This window comes from Triplophysa dalaica, chromosome 5 (genome assembly GCF_015846415.1).
Source record: "Triplophysa dalaica isolate WHDGS20190420 chromosome 5, ASM1584641v1, whole genome shotgun sequence".
NCBI lineage: Eukaryota > Metazoa > Chordata > Actinopteri > Cypriniformes > Nemacheilidae > Triplophysa > Triplophysa dalaica.
In genome coordinates, this window is record NC_079546.1 from 3,672,951 (window position 1) to 3,691,491 (window position 18,541).

An 18,541-nucleotide genomic window follows, 5' to 3' on the forward strand; every position below is an offset into this window, starting at 1 on the left:
TGGGTTTGGATTTGGTAGTTGAGGTTTCAAGGCTTACTTTGTGTTATTGCTCACATTTCATGTGTTTCAGGTTTCAATAACAGGGATAAAATTACCAGGAGGACTCCTTCAGTCATGCAGTGCCCAATGGCTCAGTGTTAAGGAACACTACTCTAAGATCAAGAGGTCTGGGGTTTGAGACCAGATATAGACCTGCATCTGAAGGCTGGGTTCACTAAGAGTGGCGGAGACCCGGTGGCGGCGGAGACGACCAGCGGTGGCGGAGGAGACGACCAGCGGAAAATGCACTCCATAAATTGGCGTTTTGTTAATGTTATTTTTTGTTGTAGCAGTTAGCTATGAGCCAGTTCCAAGGAACTGTTAAGTATTTTTGTAAAATTTGGGTAAAATTTTTGTAAAATTTGGGTAAAATTTTTGTAAAATTTGGGTAAAATTTTTGTAAAATTTGGGTAAAATTTTTGTAAAATTTGGGTAAAATTTTTGTAAAATTTGGGTAAAATTTGGGTAAAATTTGGGTAAAATTTTGGCTTCTGGTGTATAACCCCCTGTGCCTGCACTCTTGAACCTCGGGGGAGACACGCTCCAACGTCTCCCCCTTTCACGGTTTGGGTATCTTCTCACGCCCTCCAGTCTTCATGTCTTGCTTCTTCCTTCAGGCTGGGATTTGGTTCCTGGTTCCTGCTTGATCTGTTTCCTGTGGTGATTCCAGTCATGCGCTGCCTTTGAACCCTAGACCTTCTGATCTAGTTCCAGTGCTCTTCCAACTGAGCCATTGGGTCCTTCACATATATGACAGTTATCCAGGCGTATTTATCTTTTTTTTTAAACAAGTTGCGCATAAGAGATGTGATTGAACACTTTGAGTGTCTGAGTCAAGGATTGAACCTGTTATCACTTGTTTCAGTCTCAGAACTTGTACCCCTCAGCCACTGGGCCCTGGATGCTATACACAGTTCTCCGGGCGTATTTATCTTTTTTTTTTAAACAAGTTGCGCATAAGAGACTTGATTGAACACTAAGAGTGTCTGAGACCAGCCTTGAACCCTTGACTTCATGTCATCATTGTACATGCTCATCCTGCAGAGCCACCGTGCAAGGGACACTTATAACAGTTCTCCATGTGCATATATCTGTTATTCTTTAAACCAAGACTATGTAAGAGATATGATTGGATACTAATAGTCTCAGAGCCTGGGTTTGAACAATAGGCAATGTACACCAGTGTCAGTGCTCATACATCTGAACCACTAGGCTGTTCATACTTGTTATAGTTCTCCAGGAACATTTATATCTTATTTTATCAGGCGCACATACACTGTGAAAAATGTTCCGTAATTCTTACGGGAAAATACCGTCAGCTGTGGTTGCCTGTAAAATTCCATAAAAAATATAGGAAAAGTCCCTAAACAGCTTTGCAGTTTCAAACTTCAGAGCACAAACTTTAAGCTGTGTATGAACTTAATACGTTTGAGTCTTTTATATTAACAGCATTTCTATATATAAAATGAAAAATTGGTCTAATGCATAAGTTAAAACATTACATTCACTTACTTTGTCATTGCAATTCGTTATTTATAACATCAAAGTCACTTTTTAACAAAGCAACATGCAGCATGACATCAGCTCTTCATTGCCTGACCTTGAATTAAACACAGACTCCACTCTTCAGCATAGTGGTGACCCACGAAAATACAAATTCCATACTTTTTACGGAAAAATACAGGCAGCTGTGGTTGCCAGCAAACTACCGTAAAATTACAGGAACATCCTGTTTTTTTCATCCAATCAGTTCACAGTGGAAAACATGAGCCACACCCACTGTTCATCTTGGAAATATGTCAGAATACTGAAGACGATCGCCACTTCTGCTTCACAGGGACTGCAGCATATCATCCATGACTTGATGTTTTATTGTTGATTAAAGTCACCATTATTGTGATCAGTGTTCGCTTTAGTTGGGCTCTTTCATCCTTCTTTTGATACACACAAGTTTTCCTTTTGGCTGCTATGACAGTGTTTTGAATAAAACATAGTTTTTGCAAATAGCATAAAAGGAAAATGTGATAAGATTCTTATACAAGCTTTTTTTCTGATGTTGTTTAGTTTCCCATCGGATTTTTGTTACAACAGTCTGAGTAAGCTCACATTTGAGATCCACATATCCTGCAGCAAATAATATAAAGAATTTTTTAACCTTATAAGGTCTACGTTTGATATATGACACAGACAACAAGAATCGGTGTATGAATCTCAACAGTGGTGACCAAGAAATAAAAAGCTTACATGCTGGGAGTCATGGATGAGTTGTGTGCTTTGATGGTGCCCAGAATGCATTGTGTTTATCATAGGTTTTTGTTTGATTGTCACCATTGATGAGACCAATTGTTTCTTTCTTGAAGTGCGCTAGTCCATATTTCACGTGATAACCACACATTTAAAGATTTTCAGTGATGACACTATCACTTTCAATCAGTACCTTAACACCAAAACATCTAATTACAGAAAACTCAAAGTAATTTTGCTGAGATTTTTTTCCACCTATATAGGTGTCTGTTTCCACAAAGTTATTAAAACTAGGGAAAGACTTAACTTGAGAAGCAAAGAGTCTAGATCCCAACTAAAGCAAACACTCAGCACCATGATGGTGACTTAAAAAAACTATCAACATGTAAACTTGTGTTAATCCTCAATTAGAATTTTTTATGGACGTACAAGAGAAATAATGTGACAGTGGTGTCTGTCAGTAAAGGTGGTTATAGTGTTTGTGGAGTTTGACAGTGTTTTCCGTATTTTTACGGACGCCTTCTTACAACAGGTTTTGTGTGTTCAAACAACAGAATTTCACTGTTAATTTCACGGCATTTTTACAGTGTATGTCACATCTTACAACACTTTCGGTGTGAATGGCCAGGCTTGAAGCCTTAATTATCGGTTTTAGTGCTCAGTACATGTACCTCTGAACCATTGTGCTCTACAGGCTTGAAGCACTTCTCAATGTGCATCTGGTTCAAGTTTCAGGGTTTCAGGTTTTCTGTTTTATATGATCACAGAACTGCTGGATTTAAACCAAGACTTTCAACCACTAAAAACAGGAGTTTAACCCCTGTACCTGCAGCTTTGATTTGAATTTATGGGACTTGAACTTATACTTTCCCTTGGTAGCACAAGAGTCAAACCACTAAGCCATTAAACAATTGAATGGCACACAATTTTCTCCAACTTAATACAAGCAAACTATCACAGGGTTTGTTGTGCACAATACAAAAAGATAGAACTTGGGTTATTTACTTTTGCAGTTCTTGCATGTACATTTAGTAATTTACTGCTCAGTGATGCCACTTGGCGGTCAAAAAATATAAGGACATGTGTTTCACTGGTTCGCGCCACTTTTACAAAAAATGTTTTGTTAAATATTATTAATAATACTTATTATCTTATTCGGTGCTTTGAGGTTCTCGTGCAAGACAAGGTTTATACAATATGTAAACAGTCACGACTCGTGTTGTAATTCAATTGACTTTATTCTTTACTTAAGAACTCTTTAATTGAACGTGTAGACGTATTTTAATTGTTGTTTCGGTAATATTTTGTCTCTTACCCAGTTGTAAGATTAAGGATTGAGTGAATTCTGTTTAAATCTCCTCCTCTTCTCCTCCATTCGTCTTCGCAGTTTGCTCGGTGTGACTTCTATGAAAAGACGACATTTCCTTTGATAGAGTTGCGGGTACTTTGATGTCATTCACCTGTCGGATCTTGCGGCGCCGCATCAAAGGAAATTGTACTTTTTTTAAATTAATGTTATTATTATTATGTATATGTTCTTTGTCAATGTGGTATGCAATACTTCCGTTAATACAACAGACAAATATAACATAACATAATTGATGTTAATGCAAAATAGCCTGTACACATTACGAAGCTAATTATTAATTATTTTGCAAAAATGACACAAAACTGCATCATCAAACATTTGTTGATGCTACAGTACACATGTCTGTAATTTTCAATTGATCCTGTTTTATGGTTCAACTGTGTTTGATTAGGGTTGGAGCTGCAGTAGCAGGGTGACCTGTGACTTGAGTCCTCAATATCAATTTTTAAGAGAGGTGACCCCATCCACAGCTTGATAACTTTACACAACTTTTATTTTTTATCCACAAGAGAACACTTTTTTTTCAAAACAAAATGTACAGAATCAATGCATGATCCTGGCAAGAACAAACTAAATAATTTAATATAAAAAACAGGCTCATTCACTGATAGAAAACAATGTCAGTGCTCATATACTGAGCACATGCGATGAAATACAAGACTCTACACAAACAGTTGATGAGATGAACCTTATATCAATCTCTGACACTTACTGTTTTACACATCAACACATTCGAGGACCGCCCTAAAATGCTGAATGAAAACTCGGTTCTGCTCATTTTTCAGAGGAGAATATGCACTCTGAATGTCTGTTCCTGGTGGTGAAGAGAAAATAATGACAAGGTGGCTTCTTCATTCTCCCATGTAGTATGAAATCAGAAACATCTTCAGTCCATAAACAAACTGGACAATTTTTACAAGGTCTTCTGCCACTGGCACCTCTGATGTATATAAAAATCCCTGCTGTGTACAGACGGTAGAGTCCGTGTTTGGTTTGGGCCAGTCAATGTCAGGAATCTGGGGCTGTTGCCTGACTGGGGGAACCACTGCGAGTACGCAGCTGCGATTGGGCGATGTCTGCTAGAGCTGACTGGATCTTTTCCAGTAAGAGGTCTCCTCTGTAAACTACTTCCTCCAGACGGTTTGCAGCTTCCTGGTTCTCCTCCTCCAGCTGTCTCAGACTGGCTGCCTGTGAAACATGACGGTTTTTATTTATTTATTATAACACTGATTCAATAAAGATCCCCTCTAGAATGAGAATGGCTCTTCTCCTGATAGGACATGCCTAGGACAATTCATGTGACCAATATGCGATTAAAATGAAGAACAAAAGAGAAAGGGAATCTCTACGTCCTAGTAAAGCCTCCTGTTGATAACATTTGTGAATGTACCTGCAGTGCAGCTGTAGATTCTTCACTTGGCAGAGAGTCAATCAACACGTCAACATCTTTTGCCGTTCGTGCTATGAGTGCTGCAAACAGCTGCGCATATTCTTGAGTAAGAGATAAAGACATGTTTATACTAGGGCTGTCAATCGATTTTATTTTCTAATTGTGATTAATCACACCCTTTTCGTGCGATTAACTGTGATTTATCGCACAAGTATAGTGAAATGAAACATACATTATTTATTTTGTTCAACATGTTTATTTTAATGCAATCGATTAAATTTTGACTAACTAATCACAGACAGCATTTATGTTTTTAAATATACTTTTAGATTCTAATAATTTCACATTTGATCTCCAAATAATGTAGAAAAAAAAACATTTTACAGAACAAAGCCAATATTTTAATATTGTTGGCTTTGCAACTGATTATAAAAAAATATATAGTTTTTCTACTAGTCAATCCTATTACAATAAGTGTGCCCTTCCTCCCTGTCTAAAAGGTAGGAAATATACAGAAAATAAATTAATTTCTCAAACAATTTATAGTCTTTAATGCTAAATACATTAAATACAGAAGAATCCTCATTAAAGCTAAAATCACATTGATTTATTTTTTTGTTTGTTCTTTGATTAACTTTAGTGACAGTAGTCACAGCAGCACGTTTAATAGTCGATTTACACCAAACATGAATTAAGCGAATTTGAGCGAGTAAAATTACATACAAAGTCAAAGCAAAGATGCGTATGGTCACGAACTTGCATCAGGCAATGCGAATGATGTGAATCGGGCGGTGCGTCTTCTGCGAAGGTTGAAAATATTTGTCAAATCTATTCACCCTCGTGAAAATAACAAACTTTTCCCGCAAGTAATAAAGAGAGTGGAACACGGTTGTTCGCGTTTGGTGTTAACCCAGCATAAGAACGCAGCCCCTGTAATGGTGGGATCACACCAAACGCAAGTTCGTTATTTTCGCGTAAGTGGGGCGAAACGACAAATAATTTAGATTGCCTCGAGTTTGCAGCAATCGCGCCGCCCGATTTGCATCATTTGCACCGTCTGCCGCAAGTTTGTGTCTTTACATTAACTTGTATGTAATCGCCTTTGGTGTGAACCCCACTTTAAGCAGGTCTGATGCACATCCTATTTTCACTACTCTTTGCATTAAATTAAGACTTTATTTAACTCTTCAAAAAACTGTTCTTGCGAAAATACTCTACAAAATGTGCATTCTGGCATAATCATGTGTGTTTTTTCTCATTCAAGCACGAAAGATAAGTTAATACAGGTTTGTCCCATGCAGGTGTGAATTGACTCTAGGTGCAAGTGAGTGTACCTTCTGTGGGGTTGGAGGGCTGGTCTTTGTTGATGGCTGTCTGGATGTTACTAAAGGAGGCAGGTGGTGCACACTGTTGTAAGACTCCAATCGCATTACAGAACTGGTCAGCCAGCTAATACACACACAAACATTGCATTATTAATTCAAACACATAACACATGTATGCATCCATTCTATTGACGTTTGCAGTCTGTGTTTACCATTGACTACTACAACTAAATGTTTTTATTTATTTATTTCTTTAATTTAAAACCATAAACATACATCAAATCATTAAGAGTCGTGATAATAGCACATTTAAAAATATAAAGTAAAATTCGCTTACTTGCCCATACAAAACATTCGCTTGTCACGGAAAAGCCCTGAGTTTAATAAAATAACATTTAAAACATCCAGTAATAACTCCTAAAATATGTGATCTAATGATTGAATATTTGAAATTTGCAGACAGAAAAACAATTCCTAACAAAATATTACGAAATTGTTTGAAAAAACTACTTCCCAGTTCCTGTAAAGAGAAATATATGTTTACGCATTTTGAAGAAAAACCCCAATAAGACAGATAAGTTGTTTTCATTATTTTCCGGTCACCTCTAAATTAATCATATATATCCTGCAAGATAATTCTTAAGATTAAAATTTAAGGTGATAGACCTTAAAATGGATGTTGAAACGGTGGAACATTTATGTTTTCAGTGTAATTTGGTGCATTGTTTCTGATGCATTTGAGTGGATGTAACAGAAAGTACCTGCAAGATTAACCTTATCATGGAACATTTTTAAATTTGGTTACATAATTAAAAATCTTTTGTTGTGAATAATATACTGCTTTTATTGAAATTCTATATCATTAATGTAATTTCTCCAAAATTTCCCCCAGGTTAATTGTTTTCCAAGAGGAGTTTTCTTAACTATGTCAAGAGTTGAAAAGAGATCAATAATGCAAAAGCTAAATATTTATATTCTTTATTGATAGATATTGGTTTCATAATATGATTTTCCAACCTTTCTTTTTATTCTATTTTTTCCCCTTTATTTTTTTCTATGCAATATATGTGGTAATGTATTATGTATGCAACTACTCATTGTAAAGGCTGAATAATGTTACTGTCTTTTTGTTATTAATCATTGAATAAATATGTTTGAAAAAACTGATAACTGTTAACTTTTAGCTTTAACAATATCCCTCTTTAAAAAAATACAAAGGCTTGTACTGTAAAACAAGCCTAAAATACCGAAAATACTAACGTTTTTAAAAGATTCCCAGTGCGTTTTAATGATATAAATTCAACTAAAGTGGTTCGTGTCTATTTATTCACATTTTCATGCTATGCTTGCTAACATTGCTAATGTCTCTATTCACAACAACATTAACCATTCAAATGATTGGTTATTGTACTAACATCACTCATATTACTGACTAAACATACTTTAAAGATTGTTAATACTTTCCGTAGCATAAAAGTCATAAAAGAAACATTTAAATAAGTCTTACTGAATTGACAGCATCCTGAAGCTGCGTTAACCTGTCCGCCATGTTGGCTCCCTCGCCTTTTCCGTTTCCGCCGAATGCGTCACATCGAAATGACGTATCGCACGTGACTCGTTGGTGCAGGGGCACGAAACGGGTTTCACTCAAAAGTTGTGCTGTATCACAGCGCAACGGGGAGAGTGAGACTTCCGGTGGTTAGATGCAAACCTGCAGCATGAGATTTGAAGATCAATGTTGCTGTTAGTCTGATCGATGATCTGATCCCAGGGAAAATGACACTAAAATGTTTTCTGCTGCTCCTGTTGTCATGGGTCGGAAATCTGCGCGCGCAGGAAGACAGTGAGTTTTAATAAACATATCTGCAATTTGCATTATTGAATTTTAATCTATTACAGTAGTATCATCTCAGTGTTAACAACACTTACCTAAAGTGACCCTTGGATGATAAACACACACACATATATACAATTTGATTTACATGATATGTAATTATATACAGTTTTGATCTTATGTCCCCTTCAAAATTGAAAACCTAATGCTATAAAAATTCATATGAATGAAATGTCTAGTGTGTTTGGATTCAGAGAGGATCCTGGGATTGCACAAATGTGTGTTTACAGAATTTAGGCAGGCAAGTTGTTTGTTCTTTGTCCTTATAGAAGGAAAGCAGCAAAATTGCAGATTAAATCTCTGCGAGTAGCACTCTAACATTACAGTCTGTGTGTTTACAGCATGTTTTTGTGGATAATGCTTCTATTTATGCATTATCTATGGCTGAAGATCATTTTTTTACAGCGTTTATGTAATTGATTTCATTCTCGCACAGTTGTGATTTGATTTACGGTTGCACCTATAACACAATGAAACATAGCAACAGCTAATGACACACAATTTGAAAACTATTTCCACACTCCTGCATTAAGACATTCCATACAGCTTCCTTGTTACTTGTGTGACAGTGTTTCAGGTCTTTTTTAGAAAAATATCTCTAGACTCTGATGATATCACAGCCAATCGGACGTAATCTAAGACAAACATCAGATTGTTAAATTGTCTTCAGGTATGAGATAGCAGGTTTGTGTTATTGCAGAATTATTCCGTAGATTTCTTAATTTTCATTTTCAGATATTACAAAGCCAACGGAAGGAAGAGCAACCGTCAAACAAATCAAAAAACTGTAAAAAGCCACTTCCTCTTTTACATAATCGCTCAGTGGCGCTCACTGTTGTGTGTGTGTGAAAGAGTAACGTAGACTTGAACATTAATGGATGAATTTACAAATGCTCTTTATCTTTCTGTTTTATGCACATAGAAACCAAAAGTGAAGGCAGTTTAGAGAACAGATACCACTGAATGTGTCAAATTCCCCCCCAAAATTCAAAGTTATTTCTTTAATGAATTTTATCAGTTATTGGTGACATAGAAAAAATCCCTCACTGTGCAAATATTCCCGTAATAACCAGGTAAATTTTGTCTGCGTGTGTGTGTCAGAGCGTGTGGTGTTTTCTCTGGGAAGGTTCCAGAATGTCAGCGTTCCGGTGAATGTGACGGTTCAAGCCGTAGTTTCACGAATTCCTCTTGACGTCTCATTCATCATGCTGCAGTTTCACACGCAACATCACAATGTTACACTCTCATATACAGAGGTAAGAGATCACACACACACACATGCACATGCACACACACACTGACCCAGTTCTATGGGTTTTGTAAGGCTTTGAAATCATGTGAGAGCTTAATCACAAGTTCTGATCTCAACACACACACGCATCGTGTATGGTGAATATCTGAATGTCATCGCAGTAGAAAACAAATGATTAAAGTGATCTTTTAAAAAAGGAAAGAACACAATGCCTTCCGCCTATGAAGAAGACAAAACTGCAAATATAATAAACTATAAAGCAGTAATAATTTAAGTTCTTTCCAGACAAACACATTTCTGCTCTCGTACTTTGTGTGGACATAAGATCTATTGAAGGGAGATACTGGAATTAATAATTTATATGTTTGTATTGTGTGTGTGGACTTTGTCCATGTAGAGAATGAGAAGTGTGTGTGTATTCTTTATGTGTGTGTTGGTGTCCATTAAGAGGTTTTGGTAACTGGTGTGTGTGTGCTGTATATATGTTTGTAGAGTTTTAGTTATTGTGGTGTGTGTGTGTGTTAGAGATGTGCCGATAAACTAAAATGTCACCCGCATCCGCTGCTTATCCACCTGCCACCCACCCGCACATATAATTTTCTCTGATATAGATATCTGCACCCGACCCGGACTCGATCGTCACTTAAATTACTCAGTATATTTTCTAGCACTGTCTTTGCCTGTAAATGATTAAATCAAAAATTTCGATTTAGCACACACATGATGTACCATATCAGATGCACCAGTCTTATGGCTTTTATATTCATAAAGTGCCTCACAGTCGTTGCATACAAAGCACTTGAGTTAAAACCACTTCACTAAAACGCTCCCACACGGTACATTTCCTTCCTACCTTTTGTTTTGTTTTTAATTCTCCCTTTTTAAATTTCTATCGGATTTGTTTTCCCTCCATTTCTGCTTTAAGAAATAGACCGTCCTCTACCGCTGCCACGCGCATTTCTATTAAATTACTGCAAATTAGCGCCTGATGAAAAATGCATTTAAAACATATTCGTATTTTTTGAGAAATTTTGTTAATGTTGTATATGATATCATCCACCCGCAACCCACCCGCAATTAATCAGAATGCATTTTTTTATTACCCGACCCATGGATCATTTGCAGCGCCCACGGATTTAACCTCCATCCGCGCATCACTAGTGTGTGTGCTTTGTATATGTGTGTGTAGAGGTTTAGTAAATGTGGTGTGTATGTGTGTTACAGCTCCCAGGTTATGGTTCCTCCATCACATCAGTAGATGCAGGTCTGTTGTCCACACTGCTGCCAGCTCAGTCCTCTCTCTCCTGGTTCCTAAACACGGCAGATGGGAACAACGTAACAGGACTCGCTGTGATACTGCCCTACACAAACACTGGTTAGATATCTAACAATTTACTTCCACGATCACACAATACAAATGAATGTGTTAGTAAACTTCTGTCTAAAAAACTGAATATTCAGTGTGTGCTGAATATGTTGTCGTGTACAGATCCCGTTCCAGGAGCTTGCAATCAAGAATTTCCGCTGGATATTGATCCCAACATCCACCTACAATACAACCTGTTTGAGACCACAATTACCTTTGCTCCTGCCAACATCGGATATGCAAGGTGAGAGATGTTTAATGAAATAGAAAAGGGTTTTCACAGGCATGGAAAATCTGTAAAATATAAAAAAATATTCTTCGAATCTGTGGGTGAGTAAATGACGAAATTTGAGGGGGTGAACTATCCCTTTAAAGAGTGTCACGATTGACCGGAAAAGGTTCTGGAAACGTCTCCACATGTCTCTGTTGCATCCCTCAGAGGTCAGAGTCCTCCAGCGTGTGATGTTGATATGGGTTCTGGTACCCGCTGGCGTCTGGTGTATGAGGTGTATCAGTACTTTCTGCCTGAAGGTGATCTATCAGAAGAGAGTCTCATCAGCGGGATGGAGAGAGTAGCCAACATACAGAACATACAGGACAACAGCAGAAAAGTGTGTGAAATCTCCCTCTTTCTTTAAACATTACACAGAAAGTGTCAAAGCAACAATGTTAATGATCAATGACATAAAGTTAATAAATTGCATGACGATTAAACAGTTAAGCAAACATTTGCAGAGACAGGTGTGTAAAACAAGCTTAATGATCTGGTTTGATTCAGTTTATTGTAGATTCGTCATGTGTATTTGATTTATTTTGGCTCTTTCAGGTGATGACGCTGTCGTCTCATGAGCGCACACAGCTGTGGTTTAACTCTCTGCAGGGACAGGGTGTGATTTTCTCTGTGGTTGTGAAAGACCCGGCGTTCAATACATCAGCCGCATACGTCCCTGCGCACACATACGCCTGCAGCTTTAACTCCACGCTGGATGGCTGTGCTATGTTAGGTGAGCCCAAGACTCACTTTGGATTCGTTGTCAAAGGATGCACAAATATTTGACAATGATTGGGTTTAATTATGCTTACGATGTTCTGTTTTTCTCTAGGGAAAGTTTCTACTAAAGTGTTTTTCACTGTGATGGGGGCAGCTGGGCTGTTGGTGTGTTTTTTGGGCCATCGTTTCTTTAAATGTGGTGAGTGACATTCTTCGCTCTTTTCTCAGAAACGGAGGCACGTTTGGATATTAATAACCGTTGACCCTAAGTTTAACCAAGCATTCTAGTTTGGGTGAAAAATATTAGTTTAACGGTCAAAGGTCAAAAGATATTTTGGTCACCGAGGATCTCTGTTTGGGTGAATAGATGACATGTTTATCTAATCTTTGGCTGAATGTTTCTCCAGGCATTACTTTAATAAATGTAATACTGTATAATACTAGCAGTGAAACAGAGCAGTAATAATCTTTTCACATTTCTGTCTCAGAGCTCTTTTGTATGGGGTTCGGGTTCATGGCTTTTGTCTTCTTTGTGCTGATCACCAGGTGGACAGTGCTGGAATATGACAGTGAGTTTCAGTCACACGAGTGCGAAATCACTCAGTGTATGTTACATTACATTTATGTTTACCGTTGCATGTCCTTCTGGATGAAATGTGACGTGTCTGGTCTCCTTTCCTCCACGCTCCTGGGTTTTATTTGAAATTAGCTACATAAACAGATTGTAGATCCAGTAAATGTCATTAGCATCACGAGTGCTGAGAGGTCACGGCACACAGCTCATGCTGATGTGTGTGTGTGTGTGTGTAAGAGTGAGGTCATGTGCTCAAACTTTAAGAATCAACTGAGGCTTGTGTGTGTTAGAGCACAAAACAGACAGATAGCTTTTGTGTAGTTATATATGGAGCAGTTTATGTGCCACAAGCATACATGTTAGCATCAGTATTTTTTATTGATACTTAGAGTTCATGATTCGAATGAACAGGCTTACTCACTGGGAGATGGCTGACTTTGCTTAATTAATAAATATAAAGAATTTACCCTTTAACAACTTGCATTCGCAAAACTTCAACAAATATATTCTTTCTCCACGTTTTGGTATTATTGCAAATTGTTCTGGAATATTGTACTTTTAGGTTTCTTGTCACGATAACAATATTTAAAATAATAATAATAATTTACCTAAATTAAATAATATACTTCAATTGAATAATTGACAGTTTCATATAATCCAACATAGCATTTATTTCAGTTAAGATCCATTATTGAACATTTTATAGAGAAAAACTTCTATTAATACCATGTATCTTAATACAGTCTTTTATCTTAAGCATCTGGTACAGTTTTAACTCCATTAGATGACATTATGTGACTGTCGTCATTTAGTTCGATTGGCTCTGACGGCTATGATGGGCGTTGTCGGAGGCGTGGCCCTGTTGATGAGCTGGTGGCGGTTCGGTTCTGTCATTGCCTGTGTGCTGGTGGTTGGACTCATTCTTGGATTTCTCGTCTCATCCATTGTCTTTTTTACTCCATTCGGTAAGAAAATGTTTCTCTTCATTCTTGGCTTCCATTTTTGTTGCCAAATTGGGAATGATTAATCCGTTGAGTAAAACTTTTTCCCTCAGGTGACCTTTCTATATTTCATAATGATGTGGTGTTCTGGGTGGTGTTTGTTTGCATCATGGTGATTATTCCGCCGTTCTTTATCCGGTGGCCCCGAGAGGTGAGATGAACCTCCTTGAGTCTCTTCATACTTTACATAGAGTATTTTGTATATCTGTGTGTAATGTGTGTGTGTTTAAGGGTAATATCATCACCTGTGGAGTGGTTGGTGCGTACGCGGTGGTCCTGGCCGTCAACGCTTACACGTACACCAGTCTGTCCTACATCACACTGGATGTTCTCAAACGCTTCCTCAACCACGACTTCAGTCGTGCATTTATCTCTGTTCCACTGCAGGACATCGGTAGGTGTGATGTTATTCCAGTTTAAATCTAAATGATGGCTAATTTATACAATATTATCCCGCTATCCTTCGCAGATTTCATCATGATCACAATATGGGTGGTTCTGGGGGTTTCTGGCATCGCCATGCAGCTGTATCGCGAGCGCTCACGGCCGTTTTTCCCGCCGAGCCCATATGTCATGTGGAAGCAAGAACGAGAACGCAGGAAGACAAACGTTCTGGACCCCAGCCACCACAAGCCATCAATCACCACCCGGATCCTCGCCCGTGTTCAACAGCTTACCCGTCGCACAGAACCCGCTGGTGAAAGCACTCCGTTGCTTCTTTAACTCTCGACTAGACATTGAGTTTGACAATGTAGATCCTCCTGTGAACTGGGCTTGGAGGGCCTAATCCTACAAAGATGGTTTCTATATAAACCATAATGAGGATGCTATGTGATGTTTCGAGCCGTGAGACCCATAACAAAGTGATACGCAGCCAGTGCAGGTCACGCACTTGTGAATGTGTGTTGGGTTTAGTGTAGGTTCATACTCAATCTCAGAACCTGCTATTCTCTGACCAATCAGCTTGCTAGGATTTAGCTGATGTCAGAAACACACTCTGTAACCATTGGTTGATCGATCTCTGTGACATACAACTGCCACAAAGTGGTTTTAGATGCTTTTTAGTAGCTTTGAGAGAATCAAGACATGTGTCACAGTTGCCTCACATATTAAATCCTGTCCACCAAAGAGTTTTAAATATTTTATTATGTCTGTACAGGGTTTCAACACAACGTTTAACCAGCGAGCTTGTGAGAATGATTGATCCTTTTTAAAGACTTGCCAAAAAAGTTTGCCGTTTCATTTGTTTTCATGAATGCTCTGATGTTCAGCAGCAGGTGCTGTCAAGGTTGTTTGTGTAGTTTTCTGCGTCTCCGTGTTTACAGCATCCAGAGGGGCTGGAAGAAATGAGCAGATTCCCTTGAGAATACCTGAAGTGTTCCCAGTTACAAGGATTTTAAATGCAGGTTTGTTTTGAGTGGAAAAGGAATATTTAGAATAAGTGGATGTACTTTATAACAGAACATGAAGCTGGATTTGAGGGTAGCAGGTGTTATCATCCTTCTCTCAGGGCATCGGATTTACTTTTTGGTTTCTTAAGCACTTATAACATGAAGTTTTCACAAGCTGAAATGACTTTTTTAAATTGTTGATACATTTATAATTCACTTATTTCTGATTGTTCCTAAACGTGAGATTTGAATGACTGTCTAAATATAAATAAAGTTGTAAAATGTGTGCCATAATTTTTAAATGTTGTTTTCTATTCTATGATGGAGAACATCATAATCCATTTACTGTTGTCTTGTGATGTATGAATGACTGAATTACTACATTTTTTTAATAGTTGGATCCCAAAAAATGAGTCTACTGATGTGTGCCAACAAGAATCTTGATGGTGCTGATGGTCAAATGTGATTTATTGTTTGATAAAAACTAATTTTCACATCAGATTGGGTCATGGCATAAAGGAACATGACAACTGCAGTTCATGTACCTTTTTTAATCACTTTTCTCTCATAACATAAAATACTGTCACCAAACGCAACAAGCAAAGAAAACCTTTTCGTTAAAATGGCACATTGTGACAATCACTTACAACGTCCAATGTTCAGATAAAATAACAATTCACATTCCGCCAATCAAATAGCTTGATTTTCATTCTGCTTAATTTGGTCATTTGACTGATGATGGAAAAGTAATTCTGTGTTCAGATGGAAATGCTCCTCATCACACAAGCACTGAGGGATGCCCGTCCTGCAGATTCCCTCTGACAGCTGTCAATCTCAGGTCATGCTGTAATGGCAGTGAGTGTGTTTGATGTCATGCTCCTGTGATAGAGGACTGTGGGGTTTATTTGACAGCACAGCTGAGTTTCTGACAGTATTTAGCTCTTCCTCAGACTGACGTCTGTGCTGGTGAGCAGTGGAGAAAGAGACGTGCTGTCCGATGTGTCATCCCTCTTCAGAATGAGGAACGCCTCACGGCTGATGCCCAACAGCTCTCGCAGGCCGTTGTTTTCCAACTGAGTCACAAAATAACGATATATTACAACAATTCATTTAAAAAGTACCACAAGTCTGTTTTTGAGTTTTGCACAAGTGTGGGTCTCACCTCCAGACGTTTGATCCTCTCCTCATCCTCACACAACCTCCCTTCATCCACCTCGATGGCTTTCCTCATCACCGTGGCCATTTCATTTATCTTTTCAATGTGTGCTTGCATCTCCTGCACAAACACAATAACACTGAATTATATTTTGCATGAAGATAGAGAAGACTATTTACAATTTTTATTGTGTGTGCGCATGTAGGTAAAGGACTTACGTTAGTGTGTTGCTCTCTCAGCTGGGTCACTATAGTTGGATCTTCTCTCTTGCTGGCCATCAGAAGGCGAAACACCTGCTCCCTGTACTTGCTCATGATCAGTTCCATCGCAGATTGATGCTCCTCCAGTGATGAGCGCAGCTCTAAGGAGAGAGAGAGAAACATTTAAAACAGACTTATGGGACCTGTATACCAACATCACTGATCCAACAAAACACACCTGTGTTTTCCTGTTGCAGTTCCCGTATCTGCCGGTTCTCCTGCTGGATGCCCATGACCAGTGTGGAGCGTGGCCTGTGTCTAGCCACCTGGTTCAGCACCTCAATCTCTTCCTGATACTGCGGACATACAGGGGCAGTTTTTAGAGAATATATGCTGATGTTGATGGCAGGTTTTAGATCTTACAGATCAGAAAAAGCTGAAGAAGACAAGAAATTAAACTGTGATACCTGTTTCATGGCATCTACCCTCTTGTTGAGCAGTGTGGTTTGCTCTATCAGGATCTCTGCCGCACTGTCATGATCTCTGAGTCGCTCCACAAGAGATTTGGCATCGGCCAACACTTTCTCAAGTGTGCAGGTCATATCTAGAAAACACAAAATACAAATTCAATCATTGTCATATCTTCCTCTTGAATGTACGGAGCTTGTTAATAATTCTATGTGACCCTGGACAAGGGTGGGGACAACAAAATGGTTTTATGGGTCATTTTTTGTGATTTTTACATAATCTGAAATCTGAACAAATAAACTTTTTGTTGTTAGTTGTTAGAATAGGACAATATCTGGCTGAGATACAACAGTTTAAATTTTTGGATTCTAAGAGTGCAAAAAATCTAAATATTGAGAAAATTGGCGTTTAAGTTGTTAATCAGGGGCACTGTAGCAGGTTTTATATATATTTAAGGTAGGAAATTTACAAAACATCTTCGTGGAACATGTTCTTTAATTAATATCCGAATAATCTTGGGCATTTAAGTAAAATCTATAATTTTGACCCATACAATGTAATTTTGTCTTTTACTAAACATGTTTCCGTGCTACTTAAGACTGGTTCTGTGATCCAGGGTCACATATAGGATATAATGGTTATAATAGGGGTTTAATAGTAACTATAATTATATTTTTAATGTGTTGGGTTCTGTATGAGTAAGACCTACAACACACAACATGAAGGAATGCTGTAACGTTACCGGTTTTAATGGTAAACAAATAATGCTTCATAATGGTATCCATAATGAAATTTATATAGTTTTTTTTCAATAGGGAGTTAACAGTTGGCTCTACATGACTCTTTTTGGGTCAGTTTATAATCTTAACTCAAGGAGTTTATTTTTGGTCAGTATTGTAAATTGTTTAGCAAAGCTAATATTAGCGTTTACGAAAATAAACATGTCGATTATGTAGATAAAACCTCGAAGACAACATTCTCTACCGGTAACGCGTCACAGCCTTACGATATTTTGGCGATATTATCTGCTTTTTGACGAAAAACGTTACAGTTATCTTACCTTCTCTACAAAAACGGCTCAGTTTCAAACACTTCCTGCTGCTACGGCCGTGACGTCAGCACGCGTCCTTCTGACGTTGGACTTCACTGCGTCAATACCGAACACGTCCACATGGGGCCGCAATGGTGTTGTATGTAAATGCTGTATAATTGATCGTTTCAACGTGTTCAACTAACACACAATTCCATGAAGCATATTTTTTTTCTATTCATATTTATATATCTGTTCTCCTCGTGCTTGTATTCTAAAGCCCATGTTCTGTCATAACCTGAATGAAAAAGGTTTATAATGTGGAATGGGTTTTAATCCCCTTTGTGACTAATCAGATTTTACCTGGATGTAAACAAATCCTCTATTGTGATAATACCTGAATTTTATATCCATTGTCCAGCCAGGATAAGTTGGTGATAAAGTTGTTTTAAAAAAATATAAAACGCCTGTCAATCATGTCATCTAGTAAATCCAACAAACTAAGAGAGAAAGAGAGAGAAAAGAGTTTGTATATTTGAAGAAAAATGTGTTTATGTAATTTTGTCATATTTATATTTTTCCTGTCATCTAAAGATATTTCAAAGGGCTAAATAATATATTTTATTATACTAAACATATGCGTCATATATGCACGGGGTAACAGATATGGAAGAGCATACAAAAAAATATAGACAACATATTTATAACAAAATTATAAAGAAAGAAAGATAAATAACTATCTTTTAATTTAGTGGTTCTCAACTCAGGACAGCGAGATCCATTTCCTGCTGAGTTTAGCCCAAACTCTGATATAAAACACCTGAACAAGATAATCAGCGTCTTTCTGAATA

At 37.8% G+C, this 18,541-nt stretch overlaps 3 protein-coding genes across 3 annotated transcripts; 1 reads left to right on the forward strand and 2 right to left on the reverse strand.

Annotated features, from left to right (window-relative positions):
* Positions 1-4,127: 4,127 nt before the first annotated feature.
* On the reverse strand, positions 4,128-8,027 carry med21 (mediator complex subunit 21). The gene is made up of 4 exons (XM_056748500.1): positions 7,875-8,027; positions 6,377-6,491; positions 5,043-5,143; positions 4,128-4,840 (listed from the first exon to the last, which is right to left on the reverse strand). Exons 1-4 carry the CDS (start codon positions 7,914-7,916, stop codon positions 4,661-4,663), a joined length of 438 nt encoding a protein of 145 aa, XP_056604478.1. The 5' UTR covers positions 7,917-8,027; the 3' UTR covers positions 4,128-4,660.
* A 43-nt stretch (positions 8,028-8,070) lies between these two features.
* Positions 8,071-15,130, forward strand: tm7sf3 (transmembrane 7 superfamily member 3). Its single transcript, XM_056748498.1, has 12 exons — positions 8,071-8,210; positions 9,363-9,517; positions 10,738-10,888; positions 11,003-11,123; positions 11,319-11,490; positions 11,706-11,883; positions 11,983-12,069; positions 12,359-12,439; positions 13,257-13,409; positions 13,499-13,596; positions 13,677-13,839; positions 13,915-15,130. The coding sequence occupies exons 1-12, from the start codon at positions 8,144-8,146 to the stop codon at positions 14,166-14,168; spliced, it is 1,680 nt and encodes a 559-aa protein (XP_056604476.1). The 5' UTR covers positions 8,071-8,143; the 3' UTR covers positions 14,169-15,130.
* Positions 15,131-15,286: 156 nt separating this feature from the next.
* fgfr1op2 (FGFR1 oncogene partner 2) lies at positions 15,287-17,795 on the reverse strand. Its single transcript, XM_056748499.1, has 6 exons — positions 17,721-17,795; positions 16,660-16,796; positions 16,431-16,548; positions 16,211-16,353; positions 15,999-16,112; positions 15,287-15,909 (listed from the first exon to the last, which is right to left on the reverse strand). Exons 2-6 carry the CDS (start codon positions 16,792-16,794, stop codon positions 15,772-15,774), a joined length of 648 nt encoding a protein of 215 aa, XP_056604477.1. The 5' UTR covers positions 16,795-16,796; positions 17,721-17,795; the 3' UTR covers positions 15,287-15,771.
* Between the last annotated feature and the right edge of the window lie 746 nt (positions 17,796-18,541).